This window comes from Pelodiscus sinensis, chromosome 3 (genome assembly GCF_049634645.1).
Source record: "Pelodiscus sinensis isolate JC-2024 chromosome 3, ASM4963464v1, whole genome shotgun sequence".
Classification (NCBI taxonomy): domain Eukaryota; kingdom Metazoa; phylum Chordata; order Testudines; family Trionychidae; genus Pelodiscus; species Pelodiscus sinensis.
Genome location: NC_134713.1, coordinates 56,156,930 through 56,178,937, shown reverse-complemented (window position 1 = coordinate 56,178,937; position 22,008 = coordinate 56,156,930). Strand labels below are relative to the sequence as shown.

The window sequence follows — 22,008 nt, the reverse complement described above, 5'->3', positions numbered from 1 at the left end:
GTGGTGCAGTGAAGACACTTCAGCATGCTCCAACTGGGGACCCATCACAGGCACCAGCCTGATGAAGTTCTGAACCAGCAGCAAGGGACCAAAAGGCAGAGTAGGTCCATTGTAGCCTGGTACATTGACACCACTGATAACTGTCAGTACCAGCATTATTCCTATCAGATGCTCAGAGGCCAGAATCAGAGCTGACTGAATGGGATGTCTGCCCGGTCCACCTTGTACCAAGGAAGGATCAAAAGCACAAGCACCAGCACTGTCACACACACTGGAGCTAGCCTCATGCCAGTCTGTGCTTTTCTTAGGGGATGCAGAGGATTCACCACAGAACACATACTGCTCCCAGTTGGTCTCCCGCAACCTCTTTTTAGGCACTGAAAGCAGAATGGCTCCTGCACTTCTTCAGAGAGGCCCTTGCCTAGGAATGGGAAGTTGTAGCACTCTCTCAGCAGGGGAGCAATCTGAGGCCTAAGGAAGGCCCAGGGACTGAGTCATGCCTAATGGCCTATTTAAGCAGGTGCTACTTAAGACAGAGGTCCATGCTGTCTTAGGTGGCAAGTACATAGCGGGGGGTGATGCAGCAGCACTTCATGTAGCCAGGGAAGGGACTACTGGCATGGAGGCACTAGTGCAGATCCTCTCTTTCTAGAGGTACTGCTAGGTGAAAGTCTCCAGTTCTGGCATGTAGGGCAAACAGACACCTACTTGGAATACATGTCTGCATCTACTCAAAGAAGTGAAGTGAGAAAGACATGCTTCTTTGAGATTAATCTAGTGTAGAAAATCATCTTGCAAAATTTGCTGAATTAGAAGAGATTGATTTCCCCTCTGGAAATGAAATATTTTAACATGTGACAACAAATGACTGCTATGTTATGAGTTTCAATGTTTTGTTTGGATGTTTGTTACCAGATATGAAAAATATGTAAGTCATATGAAAGACAATAATATTCTGGAAGGAATGACTGACTTGGGTACACAGTCAGTTAGAAAACAGGGAGCAGGGGGAACCACGCTGCCAGAAATGTCCCAGCAAACTATCTACTGGGACCCCATAACATGACAAAGGCCCAAAAGACAGTGACACGTACTTCATACACGCTCTGAAAACTGTTGTATATATGCTTGTCCACTGACACCAAGGGCAGTTACATCTTTTGCTGGAATTATTGGGTTTTAATCTGTTGAAAACTTGAATGGTTCACCTTAGAAAGAGAGGAGTCTTAAAATTATTCTTTGTACTATGCATGCATTAATACTGTAGGCAAGCAACGACAGGTAGGGAAAACAGTAAGCCATCAGGGTTGGAATATTTAAATATCAAGACATTTACAATAATTGACCATTTTAAAAAAAGTTATTAATTTAATCTGGACTGGGGCTTTGTAAAACTAATTTGAAAATGTGTGCTATTGTAATTTTTTAAGAAGTTAGTAACTAAATCATACATTTTGTTTTTAATGTCACTGCCAGTGTATTGTATTTGACTTTTGACAAGAAAGTAAGAGATACAAAATAAAATATTGAAAAATTAGATGTGGTACACTATGTTCACACCGGGGAGGCGGGCGGGAGGAAGCGGGGACAATGCAGCAGAGAGTTTCAGAATTCAAAGTGACTCGGGCTTGCATTACAGGGATAAGAACATCAGTACAGATGTTTGGGCTTATGGCAATGGGCAACCTAGACTAGTGAGTAGATCAAAAGATTGTCGAAACCGGGACTGTCTTCCTGGGATAGTTGTGCTAGTTTTCATAACACTCTGACTGGATGCGCAGGAGTGCATCCAATGTTCAGTACAATCAGCATACACCTCACTTCATGTTCCCTCGCTTTATATATATATATAGAGAGAGAGAGAGAGAGTGACTTTACTAATAACAATAGGAAAAAATATGTGGATGGAAACTAGCAGAATATGGCAACCCTGAGCATGGCCAACAAGACGTCTTGCAGCCACACACAGAACTCAATGGAGTGGCCCCAGGTTGCCCCCACTGATTTAAAACAATCCCTTGAAAGATATTTGTCTACCTTTCGCTTAAATATCTCCAGTGATGGAGCTTAAACTCTCTCTCTAACCAAATTATTCCAGTGCTTAACTGCCCTGACAGGAACTTTTTTCTAATGTTCAACCTAAAACGCCCTTGCTGCAATTTAAGCCCATTGCTTCTTGCTCCATCAACAGAGATTCTTCTCCCTCCTTCTTGTAACAACTTTTTATGTACTTGAAAAACTGCTAACACATCCCCTCTCAGTCTTCTCTATTCCATTAGAAGCAAGCCTATTTTTTTCTTCACTCTTTCCTCATAAGTCATGTTTTCTAGATCTTGACTCATTTTTGTTGCTCTTCTATGGACTTTCTTCTAAATTATCCACATCTTTCCTGAAATGCAGCATGCAGAACTGGACACAATAATCTACTTGACGCCTAATCAGCACAGAATAGAGCAGAAGAATTACTTAGTTACTTAGTTAAAATAATTCTGCTAATACACCCCCAGAATATTGTGTGTAGGGTTTTTTTGTTTTGTTTTTGTATTTTTTAGCAACAGTGTCACACTGTTGACTCAGTCAGCTTGTGGTCCACTAGGACCCCCAGATCCCTTTCTGCAGTACTCCTTCCTCAGCTGTGATTTTTCATGCATGTAATTGATTGTTCCTTGCTAAGTGGAATGCTTTGCATTTGGCCTCATTGAATTTCATCCTATTAATCTCAGACCACTTCTCCAGTTGGTCTGGAGAATTATAATCTTGATCATTTTGAATTATAATCTTATCCTCCAAAGCACTTGCAACGCATCCGAGCTTGGTATCATCCCTAAACTAAATAATGACTTTGAGAGTACACGTATAAAATTATTGATGAAGATGCTGAACAGAACTGGACCCAGAACAGATGGATCTTTGAAGAGTCCCATTTGTAATATCCTTCCAGCATGACAACTCATTGACTACGTCTACACTACAAGTTTTCTTGGCAAAAAATACCCTAATGAGGACTCATCTGCATAAGTCACAATCTCATTTGCATATTTTCTGCCAATTCATTTTTGTTCTGAGGTTTTTGCGCAAAAACAAGCAGTGTGGACTTTTTCTTTTTTTGCAAAAACCCCTTTTTCCACAAGATCAGTATGCGCGACAGTATTCAAATGAGTCCCTCATTAGCATTTTTTTACCTAGAAAACTCTTAGTGTAGATGTAGCCATTGCCATTGAGAACTACTCTCTGGGAATGGTTCTCTGACCATTTATGCACCCAACCTTACAGTAGCTTCATCTAGGTTCTATTTCTCTAGTTTGTTAATGCAAGAGCGTATCAAGAGCTTTGTTATTCTGTCAAATAAAGCTAATAGGTTGGCTTGACACAATTTGTTCTTGACAAATCCATGCTGTCACTTATCACCTCATTATCGTCTAGATATTTGCAAACTAACTGTTTAACTATTTGTTTCCTTATCTTTCCAGGTACGGAAGCTAAGGTGACTAGTGTGTAGGTGGCCAATTTATTTCCGTTTTTATAGATGGGCACTATATTTGCCCTTTTCCAGTCTTCTGGAATATCTCCTATCTTCCATGTAATTTTGGAAATATACATAGTGATATTTTTCTACAATTAGGAATCCACTACAAAGCATCCATGTTAACAGACACTCAAGAAGGAGTGGCCCTAGCAGAGGTTTGCAGGGGCTGTTGTCCACCCCAAAATGTGCTTTAAATTTCTCTACCCTGTAGCCATCCCTCCCAGAGTAAGGTCACGAAAGGGTGGCATGATATGGCATTGCCTCCTTTATCTCTGCAGTTCTGCACCACAGCTGGCGACAGCACTGCTTTTAGAGCTGAGCACCTGGCCAGCAGTCATTGCTCTCCAGCTGCCCAGCTCTGTACACAGCACTTGCCACCACCAGCATTGCAGATCTAAGGGTGCCAGTCAGTGATAATAAGCCTGCTGTGAAAAGTGCTATTTGTATGTTTGTTAATATCACTTTTCACAGCAGACTTACTAGTACCCCTTTGCCACCCTTTCGTCTGTACTGCTGCTGACCATGGCTCTGCCTTTAGATCTGGGAAGCTGTGAAAACAGATATTATATGTTTGTTAACATCACTTTTTACAATCTTCCAAGGTCACTAGCAAATCAAGTGACATTGACTAAGTAGGTATGTAAAGATTCTGGCATCACAGGGAGAGTATAGAGAACTTCAGGCTTCACTTAATGGACCCTTGGCATGTTTTCCTACCTTAAAAGATAAATCTTCAAACGCTGTCTCTGGCTCTATGTAGTCACTAGCAGGTGCACAATTCTAGCATTACAGAATCCAAGAGGCTATATTTATTCCACTAGAAAACTGTTCTTCAGGAGTTTATTCTGTCCCTCACAATCCAATTTCTGTGTTATGGTATCGTCCTTCAGTCAAATATGAAAGTTGTTCAAGTGCGAAAGCCCTCTAAATATGTGACTAACAATCTTTAGATGTTTTCAATAAATTCTCCCATCACGCTTATGAAAGAGAAGTACCTGATCATCTTTTTCAAGAAAATAAATTCTGCAGTTCTTTTCAAATTCACTAAAAGAAAATAATTACTGTTCTCAATCTAATCCCAGTAATAGTGTTGCTGAGCTGAATATTGGTAACATGTCAACTCAAAGCCCGCAATGCATGCTAAAGATGATGATGAAGTAGCAAGAAGAGAAGCAATTATTCTAATCTATACTAATGTATGTTGAAAAGAATAAATTCTGCAAATTTATTAGGACAGCTGGTATAAAAGTACAAGTACAAAATGCAAAACAAAAATAAGAAGTGAAGAAGCCCTATACACTCTTGTAAACTAAATTTTATAGTAAGACACATTACAGGACTCTGGTGTAGCAGATGAGATAAACCATAGAAACTTAATTTAAAATTAGATAAGAAAATTAATAAAGCTATGCCAGAGTAGTAAATAAAGACTTGCATTTTGAGAATAAGTTTTATTCATGGTCCTATATTTTCAGTTTTCAATGTATAGCTGATGTCTGTATTAATATGTAACAGCATCATAGGCTATATCTAATTAATTCTGGTCCACAAGAAGGTATGTTAATAAAAACATGGTTCTGCAGGCTGCTGGCTTTTATTTTAATTATTGCATCAGTTAAACCTATTAGGATAAAAATACTGGAAGCCACTTGAACCTTGTCTATATCATGTCTCCATTCAGTACAGCTGAACTTATGAAAAATTTATTTCTGAACTTCCTCAGCACAGACATAGCTCAGAAGATGTCATGAAGGAAGCTGGCACTTTTGCAAAAGGATAGGGGACAAAGACAGAATCTGCAACCATATGCACTATCTTTGTGGAGCACAGTATTAACTTGCTGAATGTTAAATGGATCGCTGTAGGCCCGTGGTCTCCTACCTCCTTAAGCACAAGATCACTTTTTGAATTTAAATCAACTCAGGATCTACCTCAAACCCAAATACCCCTGCTCTGCCCTTTCTCCAAGGTCCCGCCCCTGCCCCCATCCCTTTGCCGAGGCCCCACTCTCCTCACTGTGAAGCAGAATATAGCAAGAGGGAACTCTATGACATCAGCACCCCCTTGCCTCTGTCTTCCCTACCCTGCACAACAAGCAGAAGATTCCCAGAAGGCAGCTCTGAGACTCTGGGCAGTAGCAGCAGGGCAGTGTGGGGAGGGGCAGCTGAAGTGCCAGCACTTGATAGTCTCCCAGCCAAACCAGTCAAGATCACCTGTTAAAGGCTCCAAGATCTACCAGTAGATCCCAATCTACTGGTTGGAAACCACTGCTGTAGGCTGGTTGTATTCCAATCAATGGGGAGGGTTATCCTATGTTCTCCAAGAACAAAAAGCAGTGCAGGATAATTACTGCAGTCCATAGGAATATAAAACAGCACCAGAACAGTACCACACTTTGGGGTAATTTGCATATATTGAATCAAGACAGGCTTTAAGAAACAGAGGAGACAAATAAGGAACTTATGATATAAAGGGGCAGCTTAATCCCACAGAGGGGTCTTCTTTTTCATTCAACAATTGAATAAGGCTTTTTGATCAAAAGGGGACACAACCATGCTAAAAGGTTTGGAACCTGCCAGGATCTCCCTAGGACTAATGTGGGGTACTGGTCAAGTATTTAGATTATTTTACTCTTTCGTATGTTTTCTCTATATACTTTTCTCCTAAAAAAAATGTGCTGTTTTGAAGAACTGCTTGGTGACTTATAACCATTGGTATTCCTTGATCATAACCCTGGAAAAAACACAAAGTGCAAACGCATTGCTGTCACAGATCTTAGACACAAAGGGAGGCAAAGCCTGTGTTTCCTTTCCCAGCCTAATACCTTCTCATGCCTTTAATTAAACTTTGACCTAGTCTGCAGTATAAAAGGTTTTCCAGTAACAACAATACCAACTATCCCTCCTAAAATGCTTTTGTCAAGATAACTTACACCTGTTCCCAGAGCAAAACAAGTTATACTGGCAAAAGCACTTTTTTGCCAGTATGAATGTGTCTTCACTAGAGTTTCTGGCTAGTATTTTAAAAATGTGTTAAATAGATCACCCTCCTCAAACCAACATCATTCCAGCAAAAGTTTAAAGTAGAGACATGGCCTTTGCCTATTTGCTCCAGACACCTAACTACTTGGGTCTCAAGAAAAATCCTTCAACATGGGTCTCAAGAAAAATCACCCATATGCTTTGCTAGATCTGTGGCTGGAAGACTTCAGCAACAGTTTTCAGTTGATCTCCTAATGAAACGGTAGGGCAAGCACGATTAAGGTGCATCTGAGATGAACTAACTTGAGCAGCTGAATATGTTGTCAAATATATTTTAAAAATAAAATTGAAATTCCTGTTTCAGAATATGTTTTATGCTTAGCTCCTCTTAAGTAATTAGGTGCTATGTTAGTAACTAACTTTAGGATTGATCACACTTCAAGTATACACCTATTTGATACACATCATTTAAAAAGCAAAACCATTTGATGATGCTTACCCTGCTGGACGAGTAGCCATATCTAACAAAATACTCTTCCACTCCCTTCGCTTAAATTGCCATATACGTGCTGTCCCATCACGGCTTCCGCTCACAAATCTACAGAAGAAAAATTACCATTCAATATCAATCAATCAGAGGTAAGACAATCTATATGAAAATAGTTTATAGTGAGAAAGTACTATCAATCATTAAATTTTTATTTCTGTAATGTATTACACAAGCACAATAATATACCTATTATTACAAGAATTGCACTACTGATTTTGGGTGAAACATACTTCAAATACAGAGAGAAAAACAAGGCAAAATTAACTTTCCAGCCCTTCTTTACTCAATTACTTACTGGAATTAAGGCTTATACACATATGTAAATGGATCACGTGGCACCTTCTCATGGTCTTTCTATTTACCACTCTTTGCTCTGCTGAATGTGAGACCACAGTAGACACATCAGGGTAACTCTATGCCAGGGGTGAGGAACCTCCAGTGCACTGGCCTCACCCAGTTCATGAGAGTTAGCCACTGGCAAGCCATCACACTATTTGTTTACTTGAGCGTCTGCAGGCACAGAGCCCTGTAGCTCCCAGTGGGCGCAGTTCACAGTACCAAGCTAGAAGGAGCTACAGGAAATGGTGCAGACCAGGCCACCATTTGCCACATCTCCTGTTGCCCAGGAACAATGAATTGTAACCCTGCAGAACAACGAGTGGCCATGCCTGCAGATGCTCAAACAAACAGTCTGGCAGCTCGCCAGCGGTTAACCCTGACAAACCATCTTATGGCCCATGAGTTGGAGGTTCCCAACTTCTGTTCTGTATAGATGCGAAGCCAATGCCTCATCCCCTCACTCAGTCCAAGTACAGAAGCTAAGTTGTATAAAAGACCAAGATATGAGGAAAGTAGAAATTAGCAATAAAGACACCTGATTTAAACAAGAAGGAAAAAAGGATTATTACCCTTTCATAACAGTTGTTCAAGTGTGGTGTTCACATCCATTCCAACGAAGGTGTACATGTGTTGTCGGAAACTTTCCCCTAGCAGCCTCCAAAGGGTCATCCAGGGAGCCCACTGGAGTGGCAATGATATATGGTACCATATATGATCCTGCTGACCCACCCCTCCCTAAGCTTCTTCTTGCCAGCTACACCGACTGAGGGGAAGGAGGATGAGTACTGGAATGGACATGAACACCACATCCTCCAAGAACAGTTACGAAAGATTAGTTACTACTTTTTCTTCTTAGAGTACTTGTTCATGTTAATTCTAATTCTGAACTCAAGGTGGTGGGGTCAGAATCAGTTATCCATGACTGCAGGACTGCCTCATCCACTGTGTTATCATCTCAGGCTTGTTGGTCAATACCATACTGGGCTGTGAACATGTGGACTGAAGACCAGGTAGCTGCTCTGCAAGTATCCTGAGTAGGAACTTGAGCTAAGAAGACTGTCGAAGAGATGATGGCCCTTGTGGAATGTGTGGTAACTGCAGGTTTGAGGCACCTGCTAACTCATGGCACTTACAGATACAGTCTGTGATCCATAAAGAGATGCATTGAGAGGAAACTAAGCCCTCTCATGCACTCTGCAATGACAACAGAAGTGGAAGTTACTTCCTAAAAGGTTTTGTGCTCTCTATATAAAAAGTGAGCACTCTACCGATAGGACACGTAGCAAGTGCAGCAGCTGTTGCCATGCATAGGTATGTGGCTTAGTGTAGAATGCAAGTAGGAAAATATCCTGGCTTAAGTGGAACTGTGACACCACCTTGGGAAGGAAAGCCAGATGAAGCCTGAGCTAAATCTTATCCGTGTGGAAGACTGTATAGGATGGTTCAGATGTGAGCGCCCTCAAGTCAGAGACCCTTCTGGTAGATGTAATCGCCAACAGAAAGGCTACGACAGACAGAGGAGCGAGCAAGAAGCTAGCAGCTCAAAAGGTGGATACATCAACTTTGAAAGGACTAAGTTAAGGTCCCACGTGGGCAGTAGTTGCCTCACCTAAGGAAAGGATCTATCTTGCCTCCTTGGGGAAACGCCTCACCAGGGGATTTTTGAAAACTAAGTGACCGCCTTCCCCATGGTAGAATGCTGAAATAGTTGCAAGATGGACCATACCCCAAAAAAGCATTAAGCCCTGATCCTTGAAGTGGATCACATAATCAAGGATAAAAGGGATGGAGGCCTGGGTGGAGGAGACCTGGTGCTCAGCACACCAGAATGAAAACCTCTTCCACTTAGTCAAGTAAGTGGCTCTAGTGGACCGTTTCCTACTGCCTACAGAATCTGTTGGACTTGAAGGAAACACTGGAACTCTGTAGCACTTATGGGGCTTCTGTGCCATGAGATTCAGAGACGGATGGTCCAGGTGCCTCAGGTGGCCGCTGTCCTGGGATATGACTACTACCCCATGCTACTCATCCACGTGGGCACAAATGATACTGCCAGGTGTGACACTGAGCGGATCAAGTGTGACTACAGGGCTTTGGGAGTACGGGTGAAGGAGTTTGGAGCACAGGTGGTATTCTCTTCTATCCTTCCTGTCAAAGGTAGGGGCCCGGGCAGAGAGAGGTGCATCCTGGAGGTGAATGCCTGGCTGCGACGATGGTGTCGCCAGGAGGGATTCGGCTTCCTTGATCACGGGATGCTCTTCCAGGAAGGACTGCTTGGCGGAGATGGAGTTCACCTTTCCAGGAGCGGGAAGGCCTTGTTTGGACACAGACTGGCTAACCTTGTGAGGAGGGCTTTAAACTAGGTTTGTCGGGGGCAGGTGAGCAAAGCCCACAGGTAAGTGCTGAATGTGCGGGACTGGGAGATGGGTTGGAAATGGGGGGGACTACGGCCTATAATGGCAAGGAGAAAGGAGGGTCAGGGCACAACAGGGAGGCAAGATCAAATCAGTATCTTAGATGCCTATATACAAATGCGAGAAGTATGGGTAATAAGCAGGAAGAACTGGAATTGCTAACCAATAAATACAACTACGATATCATTGGTATTACAGAAACCTGGTGGGATGGGACGCATGATTGGAATATTGGTATGGAAGGGTACGGCTTGCTCAGGAAGGACAGACAGGGAAAAAAGGGAGGAGGGGTTGCCTTGTATATTAAAAATGTACACACTTGGACTGAAGTGGAGATGAACGTAGGAGATAGCTGTGTAGAGAGTCTCTGGGTTAAGCTAAAAGGGGTAAAAAACGAGGGTGATATCATGCTAGGAGTCTACTACAGGCCACCTAGCCAGGTGGAAGAGGTGGATGAGGCCTTTTTTAAACAATTAACAAAACTATCCAAAGCCCAAGATTTGGTGGTGATGGGAGACTTCAACTATCCAGACATATGTTGGGAAACTAACACAGCGAGGCACAGGCTATCCAATAAGTTTCTGGACTGCATTGGAGACAACTTTCTGTTTCAGAAGGTTGAAAAAGCTACCAGAGGAGAAGCTGTTCTGGATTTGGTTTTAACAAATAGGGAGGAACTAGTTGAGAACTTGAAAGTGGAAGACAGTATAGGGGACAGTGATCACGAAATAATAGAGTTCATGATCTTAAGGAAAGGTAGAAGGGAGACCAGCACAATTGAGGTTATGGATTTCAGGAAGGCAGATTTTGATAAGCTCAGAGAACTTGTAGGTAAGGTCCCATGGGAAGCAAGACTGAAGGGAAAAACAACTGAGGAGAGTTGGAAGTATTTCAAAGGGACGTTGTTAAGGGCCCAAAAGCAAACAATTCCGCTGTGTAGGAAAGATAGAAAATATGGCAAAAGACCAGCTTGGCTTAACAAGGAGATCTTGCATGATCTCAAAATAAAAAAGGAGTCATATAAAAAATGGAAACTAGGACAACTAACAAAGGATGAATATAGGCAAGCAACACGGGAATGCAGGGGCAAGATTAGAAAGGCAAAGGCACAAAATGAGATCAAACTAGCTACAGGCATAAAGGGAAACAAGAAGACCTTTTATAAATACATTAAAAGCAAGAGGAAGACCAAGGACAGGGTAGGCCCACTGCTTAGTGAGGAGGGAGAAGCAGTAACAGGGAACTTGGAAATGGCGGAGATGCTCAATGACTTCTTTGTTTCGGTCTTCACCGAGAAGTCTGGAGGTGTGCCTAACGTAGTGAATACAAGCAGAGAGAGGGTAAGTTTAGAAGATAGGATACACAAAGAACAAGTTAAAAATCACTTAGGAAAGTTAGATGTCAGCAAGTCACCAGGTCCTGATGAAATGCATCCCAGGATACTCAAGGAGCTGATAGAGGAGGTATCTGAGCCTTTAGCTATGATCTTTGAAAAATCATGGCAGACAGGGGAGATTCCAGAAGACTGGAAAAGGGCAAATATTGTGCCCATCTATAAAAAGGGGAATAAGAACAACCCAGGAAATTATAGACCGGTCAGTTTAACGTCTGTCCCAGGGAAGATAATGGAGCAGGTAATTAAGGAAATCGTATGCAAACACTTGGAAAGTAATAAAGTGATAGGGAATAGCCAGCATGGGTTTGTGAAGAACAAGTCATGCCAAACTAATCTGATAGCTTTCTTTGATAAGATAACGAGCCTTGTGGATAAGGGAGAAGCGGTGGATGTCATATACCTAGACTTTAGTAAGGCATTTGATACGGTCTCGCATGATATTCTTATTGATAAACTAGGCAAATCTAACTTAGATAGGGCCACGATAAGGTGGGTGCATAATTGGCTGGATAACCGTAGTCAGAGAGTTGTTGTTAACGGTTCTAAATCCTGCTGGAAAGGGATAACAAGTGGAGTTCCTCAAGGGTCTGTTTTGGGACCCGTACTATTCAATATCTTCATCAATGATGTAGATATTGGGATAGAGAGTACTCTTATTAAGTTTGCAGATGATACCAAACTGGGTGGGGTTGCGACTTCTTTGGAGGATAGGGACATAATTCAAAATGACCTTAGCAAGTTAGAGAAATGGTCAGAGGTAAACAGGATGAGGTTTAATAAAGAAAAATGCAAAGTGCTCCACTTAGGAAGGAACAATCAGTTCCATACATACAAGATGGGAAGCGACTGTCTAGGAAGGAGCATGGCGGAAAGGGATCTAGGGGTCATAGTGGACCACAAGTTGAATATGAGTCAACAGTGTGATGCTGTTGCAAAAAAAGCAAATATGATTCTAGGTTGTATCAACAGGTGTGTTGTAAGCAAAACTCGTGAAGTCATTCTGCCGCTCTACTCTGCACTAGTTAGGCCTCAGCTGGAGTACTGTGTCCAGTTCTGGGCGCCACATTTCAAGAAAGATGTGGAGAAATTGGAAAGGGTACAGAGAAGAGCGACAAGAATGATTAAAGGTCTAGAGAACATGACCTATGAAGCCAGGCTTCATGAACTGGGCTTGTTTAGTTTGGAAAAAAGAAGATTAAGGGGGGACATGATAGCGGTTTTCAAATATCTAAAAGGGTGTCACAAGGAGGAAGGCGAAAATTTGTTCCTCTTGGTTTCTGAGGACAGGACAAGGAGTAATGGGCTTAAAGTGCAGCAGGGGAGGTTTAGATTGGACATTAGGAAAAAATTCCTAACTGTCAGGGTGGTCAAATATTGGAATAAATTGCCAAGGGAGGTGGTGGAATCTCCCTCTCTGGAGATATTTAAGAACAGGTTAGATAGACATCTGTCAGGGATGGTGTAGACGGAGCTTGATCCTGCCTTGAGGGCGGGGGGCTGGACTCGATGACCTCTCGAGGTCCCTTCCAGTCCTATTATTCTATGATTCTATGATTCTATGATCAGGTCTGGCTAAAGGGAGAGCTCTATGTGCAACTGCACTGACACCCCCAAGAGTGCAGTATACCAATGCTGGCATGGCCAGACCAGCATCAGCAGGATTACCTGGGCTGCTTCCCTGCAGATTTTGAGGATTACTTTGTGAATCAGGGGAAAGGGAGGAAAGGTGTACAACAGCCATCCCGTCCATAGAAGTATGAATGTGTCCACCAGTGACCCTGGACTGAAGCCCCTGAATTAGCAGATTTCTTGTCAGAGTCTGTCACAAACAGATCCATCTAAGGAGTTCCTCAGAAATGGAAGATGAAAAGGAAAACATCTGTCACCAACCATTCAAGGGTGAGAAAGGACCTGCTTGGGCAGTCAGCCACTACATTCCTGACCCCTCATGAGATAAGAAATCTCCAGATGAATGGAACTGGCTATACAAAAAACTTCCATAGGAGGAGACCTTCATAGCACAAGGGGAAAGATTTTGCACTGCCCTGCTTAAACATGCTGACAGTATTGTCTTTCAGAACTATTATGGTGTGTTGTTCCATAGTGGCATGAAAGATCTGCTGAAACGAACCGCTCTGAGCTCCTTGACATTGATGTTCAAGAGCCTCTTATCACTTACCCCAGATTCACAGGTTGGTCCCCGCAGGTGTGCTCCCCATCCCAGATCTGACATGTCTTTGACTAACATCATTTCTGGCTGAAGGGCCTGAAAAGAGGCCCCCGCACATACCACTCAAGGGTTCACCCATTGCAGAAGGGTCTGGAGGACTGCCAGTGGAACGGTAATTACGCTGGATCCTGGAGCAGTCTAAGCCTTAGTCTGACATGTGTAAACATGTAAGTGAATGCTGCCATGCGACCAAGTAAGCTTGGGCAGCTCCTAGATATCATGGGGTACTGGCGTAGCAATTGAATGAGGCGCATGGCCTGGTGGTCTTGGAATCTATCATCACCCCAATAAACTCTACTCTTTGAGTGGGGATGAGAGAGGACTTCCCTATGCTGAGAAGTATACCTAACCTCTGAAACATGTCCTTTACCAGGCGAACATGTGCCTCTCTCTGCTCCTTGGAGTGGCCTTCTCAGCAGCTAGTCTTCAAGGTAGAGATACACCTCTACCCTCCTCACAAAAAGAAAGCAGCCACCACTGCCATGCACTTCAAGAAAACACAGGGAACTGTGGAAAAGACAAAGGGGAGTACCACAAACTGGTAATGTACCTGACTTACCACAAACCAGAGGACGTGTCTGTGGGGTCAGTAAATGGCTATGTGGAAATGAGTGTCCTTCATACTGAGGGCTGCATACCAAGCTTCTAGATCCAGGGAGGAGACAGTGGAAGTGAGTGAAAGTATGCACAACTTCAGTTTCAACAGGAACTCGTTGAGACCATGGAAATCCAAGATATGTCTGAGACCACCTTTCACTTTTGGAACAACGAAATAGCAGGAATAATATCCTTTTCTTCTGAACTCCTGAGGAACCTCCTCTATCGCCCCCACAACTAGAAGTGACTGCACTTTCTGCTAAAGAAGCTGCTTGTAAGATGGGTCCCTGAAGAGCAATGGGGGGTGAGAGGGTGGTGACAGGGTAACAGTGAGTGCAACTGGAGCAATATAGCCAGGACTCAACAGCCCTATGTAATGAGGGCCCATGCTTGGTAGAAGGAGGATAGGCTGCTGTCAAAACAGGGGAAGAATATAAGGTAGGTACTGGTCCGCTGCCTTCCAACAGCCCATCAAAATCTGGTTTGGAGGTCAGAGGGAATTCTGCACCTTTTATAACAGCCTCTATGCCTATATGACTCCTAGCAGAGTCAGAGGTAGAACTGGCACTGCCAGTACTGTTGCTGAATGGTTTCCTCTGTGTGGCCGGGGTGTGCATCCTCACAGAATGTATAGTGGTCCTTGGTATACTTCAGACTATGGAGACAGGAATCGATTTATTGAAAGAACAGTTCCAAGCCATCAAAGGGGTGATCCTGCAAGGTTTGCTAAATCCCTGAAGGGAGGCCTGAAGCTCATAATTCAGGCCAAATTTCACCTAATGCTCCCTGTAGCCAATGAACATGCCACTGAGTCGCCTGCATCCACAGAGGCCTAGGGAGCCTCTTCTGCACAAGAGCACAAGATCTTCAAACTTTTGGGATGAATCCCAGCTATTAAAATTGTACCTGCCGAGGTTGGCTATCCACAGCTGGAGTTCTCCCACAGCATATACGTTCCTCCAGAAAATATCAAGAAGCTTCACCTCTTTGGCCTTCGATGCAGCTGGTCCTGCTGCTTCTGGTCGGTCAGAGCGGAAACCACCAACGAACATGGAGAGGGATGTGAGTACAGATAACTGTACCCCTTGGATGAAACACAGTATTTCCTCTCCACGTCTCTGACTGCCGGGGGACGAAGGCCAGGGTTTGCCAGATTGTGAGATTTTTCTCTACTGTCTTAATGAAGGGCATATGTCTACCCTGAATGGCCCTTCTTGGGTCAGACTGTCCACAAAGAGACCTCCATCTTAGTCACCTCTTCTACATGAATTCCCATATTACGGGCCATCCTGCAGGGAAGGTCTTAGAGATCTCTGTGGTCTATTGGGGGAGGTCCCAATGTGGATGCTCCAGCCCCCACCGGTTAACCTTAACGAGTAAGTCTCATCCATTAAGGGTGCACACACCTTCACTGGAATTGATGTGAACAAGCACTCAAAGAAGAACAATCTCTGAACTAATCCGGATCTGTATATTTTGTCATAGCTGTTATACCACCTAAATTGAACCTCTCTCTCTCTCGTATGGCTTGAGTTTATTTAAAAAAAAAAAAAAAAAAAAAAAAGGTGTTTCTCTTCCACATGCAGTTTAGAACATGATGCAATTGCATATTAGAACACTAAGTTTCAGGGCAGTGGGGAGAGAAGGGTGGCATGATCACCTTCCTAATTAATTAAAATTTCTTACCATCTTTCATGTCAACTATCTAGAAGAGCTTTACAGATTATTATAATATTTATAAAAAATATATATACTCATACATTTCAGGATAATCAGAGAAATACTGTCCAGAACATTCTTCCTTTGCCCACCTGACTACTGCCACTTATAAAAAGGTTCTTTAGGTAGCCTTCCAGGACAATGGATAAAGTATACTACAAATATTTCTAAAGTTCTACCAAAGCACCTTTCGTTCTTCAGAACACACAAAAAATTGATCATAACTAACTAAGCATTAGGCACTTGTAATGAAAACGATGATAAAGAGGAAGTGACAAAGATTTTAAATAAATATAACGATGACCCATAAAAATTACCAAATATTGCAGAGATTAAATGTAAAGAGGTGAACACAGAAAGCTTTAAAATGTATGAAAAGTATTTTTAAGATACTCTAGAAAACAGATGACATTTGGAAATTATTTTTCTGAGGTTGCAAAAATTGTTCTGAAATATAAACATACAAATATTTGCTTGCTTACCTGTTACTAGTGTTAGAAAACTGAATGCTGTCAACTTTGTCCTACATAAAGAACATAAAAATTACCAGTGAATTCAAGCTACTAAAACAATGAAATCAAATATTTAAATAACTTTTAAATATATTTACAGTATGAAACTCCAACTCTGATATCTTCTCAGGCTGACCTGATCCAAAAAAATAAACCCTAATGATGTGATCTGTACTTCCAGTGGCCAAAAACATTCCACCTAAGAAAGAAAAGCACAAATAAGCAATATTCACGACAAAAAAAGGTACATTTGTCAATGACCTTAAATATATTGTTCATTTCATTATCATAAAAATGTATAGCTATGTTCGTTATGACTGTCTACTATACAGAATTTCACAAAAAAATTAAGACACCAACATACTATAAAGTTTTACATTTACACAAATAAGACTACTAATTTTTCCTCAAAACAATACTAAACAACTATTTTTTTTTTTATAAATTAACTTTTCATACGCAAAATAAATGTAGGTTTTTAATTAAAGAGGACACAGACAAAGGAAGCTAGTTTCCAAGCTCAACCGTAGATTTGATTTTCTCTGGTCATTGGAAGCAGAATTTTCAAAAGTGTGCAACTGACTTAAGCTTCTAAGTCTAGTTTTCAACTCTAATTGTCCAAGTCCCTTCTAAATTCAGTATATGATATGTAAACAAATCCTTTGATTCTCTCTCTTATGCATAGTAAACATTGCACTTGGAGGACACTAAATCACAAACACATTAACACACGACCTTATACCTAATAATATCTAACGATTCCCATACAGCAAACACAAAATGTCTAATATGAAAATCCATTATTACTAATAATAATTCTTAACTTATAAGGCATGTTTCTTCAGTAGATCTCATCAAATTAAGTAAGCACGAATACTACATTTTACTAAGCTCGTTAAATGCCTTATTATAAATATTTATATTAAAGAGGTAGGAAAGAAAAAGAAAATCCTTTACCAGCACTAAAAGAAGAACAGATCATTTGAACTCCGGGGCGAGGACGTTCCATAAACTTTGTTGGCCTCGGACTATAAACATGAAAATAATTAAAACAAATAAAATAATTTTCCTGGGGACATTATATCAGAAGCAAGTCTGTATCTCAAAAATAAATACAAAAGTATTAAATTAAACATGAAGTAACAGGTAGCTAGCCATCTATAAACAGTTTCATGTCACTATGCTTCATGATCTGATCTTGTGGAAATTAGATGCTCTAGATCTGTGGTGTCCAATCAGTTCTGAAACAGTAGTCACTTATCAACCAGCCAAACAGCCACATTCTTCAAGCCAACTAGCCACACTCAACTGCCCCAACAGCCACATGTGGCTAGCTTGCTGGACACCACGGCTCTAGATGGTATGCATGTATCATACTTAAGTAGTTGCAATATATTCTTACACAAAACTATGCCCAAAGTTACTTTTAAGAAAAGGAGGTGGACATCTGGACCACGGTCATTCATAGCTCTGTGCTTTAAGCCAACGAATACCGTTATTCCACTGTCTTCATAGAGCAAAACCTGCTTACAATGCACAAGAAAATGAAACTAAGTTGTTTCAAAAAAAGGTATGCTGAATAAAGGAATGGGTAATTAAAACAGACTTGACTTTGCAGAAACCTATATTCTTTGTAGATAGCATTGGCATCACATTGCTTTGAAATTTCCAAAAGCATCACAATCTCCTATGTAATTTCATATGTTTTTCATCCTGTTCCCTTTTCAACATTTCAATGTCTGATATGAGTAGCAGAAATGACAACTAGAGTTTTAATGGTCCAATCCTGTGACAATTTTTTTTAAATCATGAACATCCAAACATCTGCTCTCTCAATCCTCATTCTCTGATTTTACATATATACTGAAGAAGTCTCGAAACAGTAGTTTTGCACAATGTACCATCTGCAATACGAGAGCTCAGTAGAGAGCAGCAATCACACATACAAGTGTCCTTATTGTAGTTGATTATACTAAACTCTTAATACTGACATTCAAATTATGTAGGCTTTCCTGTCACATAATGAATCCATACCTTACTGAAAATTTATTTCTAAAAGTAGTAAAGGCCACAGATTCTTGACACTAGGGGTTGTTTTTTTTTCTAATGTAGCCATGGAGACCTCAAAAAAGCCTGGCTGCTATGACATACTCAACCAAGAATATCTCTAACCAATATATTGCTATATATTAATACTACCAGTTCCCATACTAAGCATAGATTGCAAGAAACAGATGTGAAGTGCCAATTAATAATCCTATATCTTTTTCTAACACTCCATTCAAAGTGGGCTAGCTTAATAACCCTCATTATTCCAAAAATGAAACATACATGTGTTTTCCTATTCTTGTTTTGTAATGAGAGCTACAGCTCCATAGCACTGGGATTTTCACAAAAGCATCCCTTCAGGGTAGGAAAAATATATGTGCAAAATAGAATAACCCTTTCTTAATGGTTATTGGTGTACACATTTTTCAAGGGTGGTATCAACCGGTGATTAACTTTCCAGCTTGCAGAACTTGGAGAAAGTTTGCACAGAGAGCCAAGTGGCTTGTTTTATAGATTCTCTAACATAACATGAATCTGTCCACTGAGTTATCACAGATGTGGAAAACAGTGAGCATTCACACAAACTCTGATTTTGGAAGAGGTAGCTATAGTTGGACTTGCTGGACTATGTCCACTGTGGGCCTGGACACCCCACAAGCAGGGGCTGCTCAGACCAACTCACTGGAGGCCTGGCCCACCGCAGGAAGGAGCTGCTCCAGCCCAGCGGGTGCAGCCCTTGCCGGAGGAGAGAAGGGAGGAAGCAGGGGCTATTCTGGCTGTAATTGGGCAGCACCCATGCTCACTCCCCTCTTTAATTGGTTAAACAGTTAAACAATGTTTAACCGGATAGCCAAGCCAATTAAACGGGATTTTATATCTCTAGCAACCAGTTTTTACAGTATTTGCTGCTGGTTTTGACCATATTCTCCACACAATACTTCACAGTATCTGAACACTGCATACCTCCAGGCTGACATCTGTGATGATACCTTTCCTGACGAGTTCATCTATTGTGATGCTCAACTGATCTGCTTGGATTAATCCAATATCTGAACAACACATTAGATTCCTCAACAGATATACCTTCACTCGTGAACTTAAAAAACAACAAATAGTCTGGTAGCACTTTAAAGACTAACAAAACATGTAGATGGTATCATGAGTTTTTGTGGGCACAGCCCACTTCTTCAGCTGTGCCCACAAAAGCTCTTGATACCAGCTACATGTTTTGTTAGTCTTTAAAGTGCTACCAGACTATTTGTTTTTATTAAGTTTATCCCATATAGGCTACTTCGGGTACCTCCTGAAGCTTTTCTTCACTGGTGAGTTACTACTGAGAGAATTCTGCGGCAAAAATTAAGAATTCTGCATGAATAATATTTTTTTCACACTATTTAAAATTCTACAAATGTTGTCAACAAATAAATATGGAGTCTCCAGCATGGCAGAGGGGAGCACAAGCTACAGCTGCATAGAGGTGGGAGCTCACCCAGAAGCACTCCCTGCACTGGGACATGGACTTGGTGTTGAGCTGCACCTTACCCAAATGCCCCAAGGCCCAGCTCCTCTACACCAGGCACACCAAGTATGGAAAGACATGCTCAGCCTGGCAGAATCCAAGTGTGTTTTTTGGAGGAGAGGGGAGAGAGCGGAGAATCTAGGGGTACGTCTAGACTACATGCCTTTGTCGCCAGAGGCATGTAGATTAGGCTACCCGACATAGTAAAGTGAAGCGGCGATTTAAATAATCGCCGCTTCATTTAAATTCACATGGCTGCCGCGCTGAGCCGACAAACAGCTGATCAGCTGTTTGTCGGCTCAGCGCGGCAGCCATGTAAATTTAAATGAAGCGGCGATTATTTAAATTGCCGCTTCATTTTACTATGTCGGGTAGCCTAATCTACATTCCTCTGGTGACAGAGGCATGTAGTCTAGATGTACCCTAGGTGTGGGGTGACAGGGTTTTATGTGGGGCAAGCTGAGTATGGTTAGCTCCATAGGGATTTGAATGTCTGGGAGATCTGGATGTAATGGAGCTCATTGTGGGGGTTCCAGATGCAGGGAAAATGGGACTCTGCTAGACAGTCCAAGCGAAGGTAGTTGGGGCTCAGCAACGGAATTTGAGTGAGGGTGGATAGAACTCAACAAAAGGTCTCGGTATAGGGGAATTAGTAGTGGGGCTGAGGGGCTGGCGGTATGGGTACCTAGAAGCAACTGCTTGGAAATCTAGGGGCTCACTAGGAGGGTAGTTTGGGTAAAGAGAAATGGGGTTCAGTGGGGGTCCAACTGTAGAAGATGAGGGGGTCTGAGTCGATCCCTCCCTCCCTCGCTATCAGACAGAGGCAGCAAAGAAGGGAAAAAGGGGGTGCTTCAAAGCGGCAGTGCTGCACAGCTGATCCTGGGCTCAGCTGTGAGGCACTGCCGCTTTGAAACGCCGAGGCAGTGTACAAATGGGAAGCATCAGCACAGCTGATCCCAATCTCAGCTGTGTGACACTGCCCCTTTGAAACACCGCTGTGGCATTTCAAAGGGACAGCACTCACAGAGGAGTAGCGAGGGTGTTATGCGCCTGGGGGCAAAGGAAAAATTTGCGCCCCTCCCCCGTCGTCATGTGGCACACCCCGAACCTGGTGCATAGCTGAGGGGAACTTGTACCGCATCTTCCCCCACCCCCTAGTTTGGGTCCGGGCTCCCACATGCACTAACCCGCCAGTGGAGATGGAGAAGGGTTGGGCTTGGAGCAGAGAGGCAGGGAGGAGGCTCCAGCTGCCAGTGTCAGGCGGTGTAGGAGCATGTGAGCTGAGGGATGACTGGGGGGGGAGGGGGAGAAGGAGCAGAACGGGATTAAATTGGTGCCTCCCTAGCATAGTGCCCGGGGCAGATCTATCATCTCATGCATGTGCAAGATCTGTGGGAGCCGTCCCATGAATCCGCAGTTAGTGTCTGAGGCGCCTGCTTCTAGGTGGTGTCTCAATGCTTCCACATTCACCTCCAAAGAGGGGGCTTCCCAAAGCAGGCCCTTGCTGTTGACCCCCAAAGCATCCACAGGTCCAGTCTCCTTTCAATAGGCCCACTTCCCAGGGCTCACTGATCTTGGATCTGGCTTCCATCCCCTCTCCAACCTTTGCAACTGCCCAGAGGTGCTCACCTTCCGCCTTATACATTCCCATCTCATTCACAGGAATAGTCTCTCTCTCACTTGTCCTAGAGACTATTCTACCAAGACGTAATACAAAGTTTCCATGTAAAATGACTCAATACAAAGCTAAAAACTTCAATGAGAGAATGATTAATACAGAGACGTGTCTACATCTGCTGCAGGGAGACACCTCTGCCTGCCTCCACCTCTCTCCTCCCTGAGTCTACAGCCCCATTGCAAAGCGGGAGAGGGGAAGAAAAGAGGCTGAGGCCCATCCAATGGGACTGAATCAGTCATGAGCAAGCCATCCCCGGGAGCCATTCTCCTGTCCATTGCTGGTGCTGTGTTGCTTCAGGCACGCTGAAATGCAGTCAGCTCTAGAGTGGGCTGGACAGCTGTTTAACACCTGCACAACGTTTCAGGCAGGGAGCAGTGTGGGCTGCCTTCCTGCAGAGCCACCATCAGAACTACTGTGCCCTCCTGGCTTAGGAAAAGAATAAACAGGAGGACTGGAAATTAACGCGCCCAGTCTCACATTCCCTAGGCAGGGAATGAG

General features: G+C 42.7%; 1 protein-coding gene across 1 annotated transcript in view; it reads right to left on the bottom strand.

Annotated features, from left to right (window-relative positions):
• Window positions 1-22,008, bottom strand: part of PHIP (PHIP subunit of CUL4-Ring ligase complex) — a 303,792-nt gene that overhangs the window by 200,563 nt on the left and 81,221 nt on the right. The window contains exons 10-13 of the mRNA XM_075923789.1: window positions 17,222-17,292; window positions 16,363-16,463; window positions 16,235-16,275; window positions 7,007-7,105 (exon numbers count right to left, since the gene is read on the bottom strand). Coding sequence (XP_075779904.1) covers window positions 7,007-7,105; window positions 16,235-16,275; window positions 16,363-16,463; window positions 17,222-17,292 — 312 coding nt within the window. The remainder of the gene's footprint in view (window positions 1-7,006; window positions 7,106-16,234; window positions 16,276-16,362; window positions 16,464-17,221; window positions 17,293-22,008) is intronic.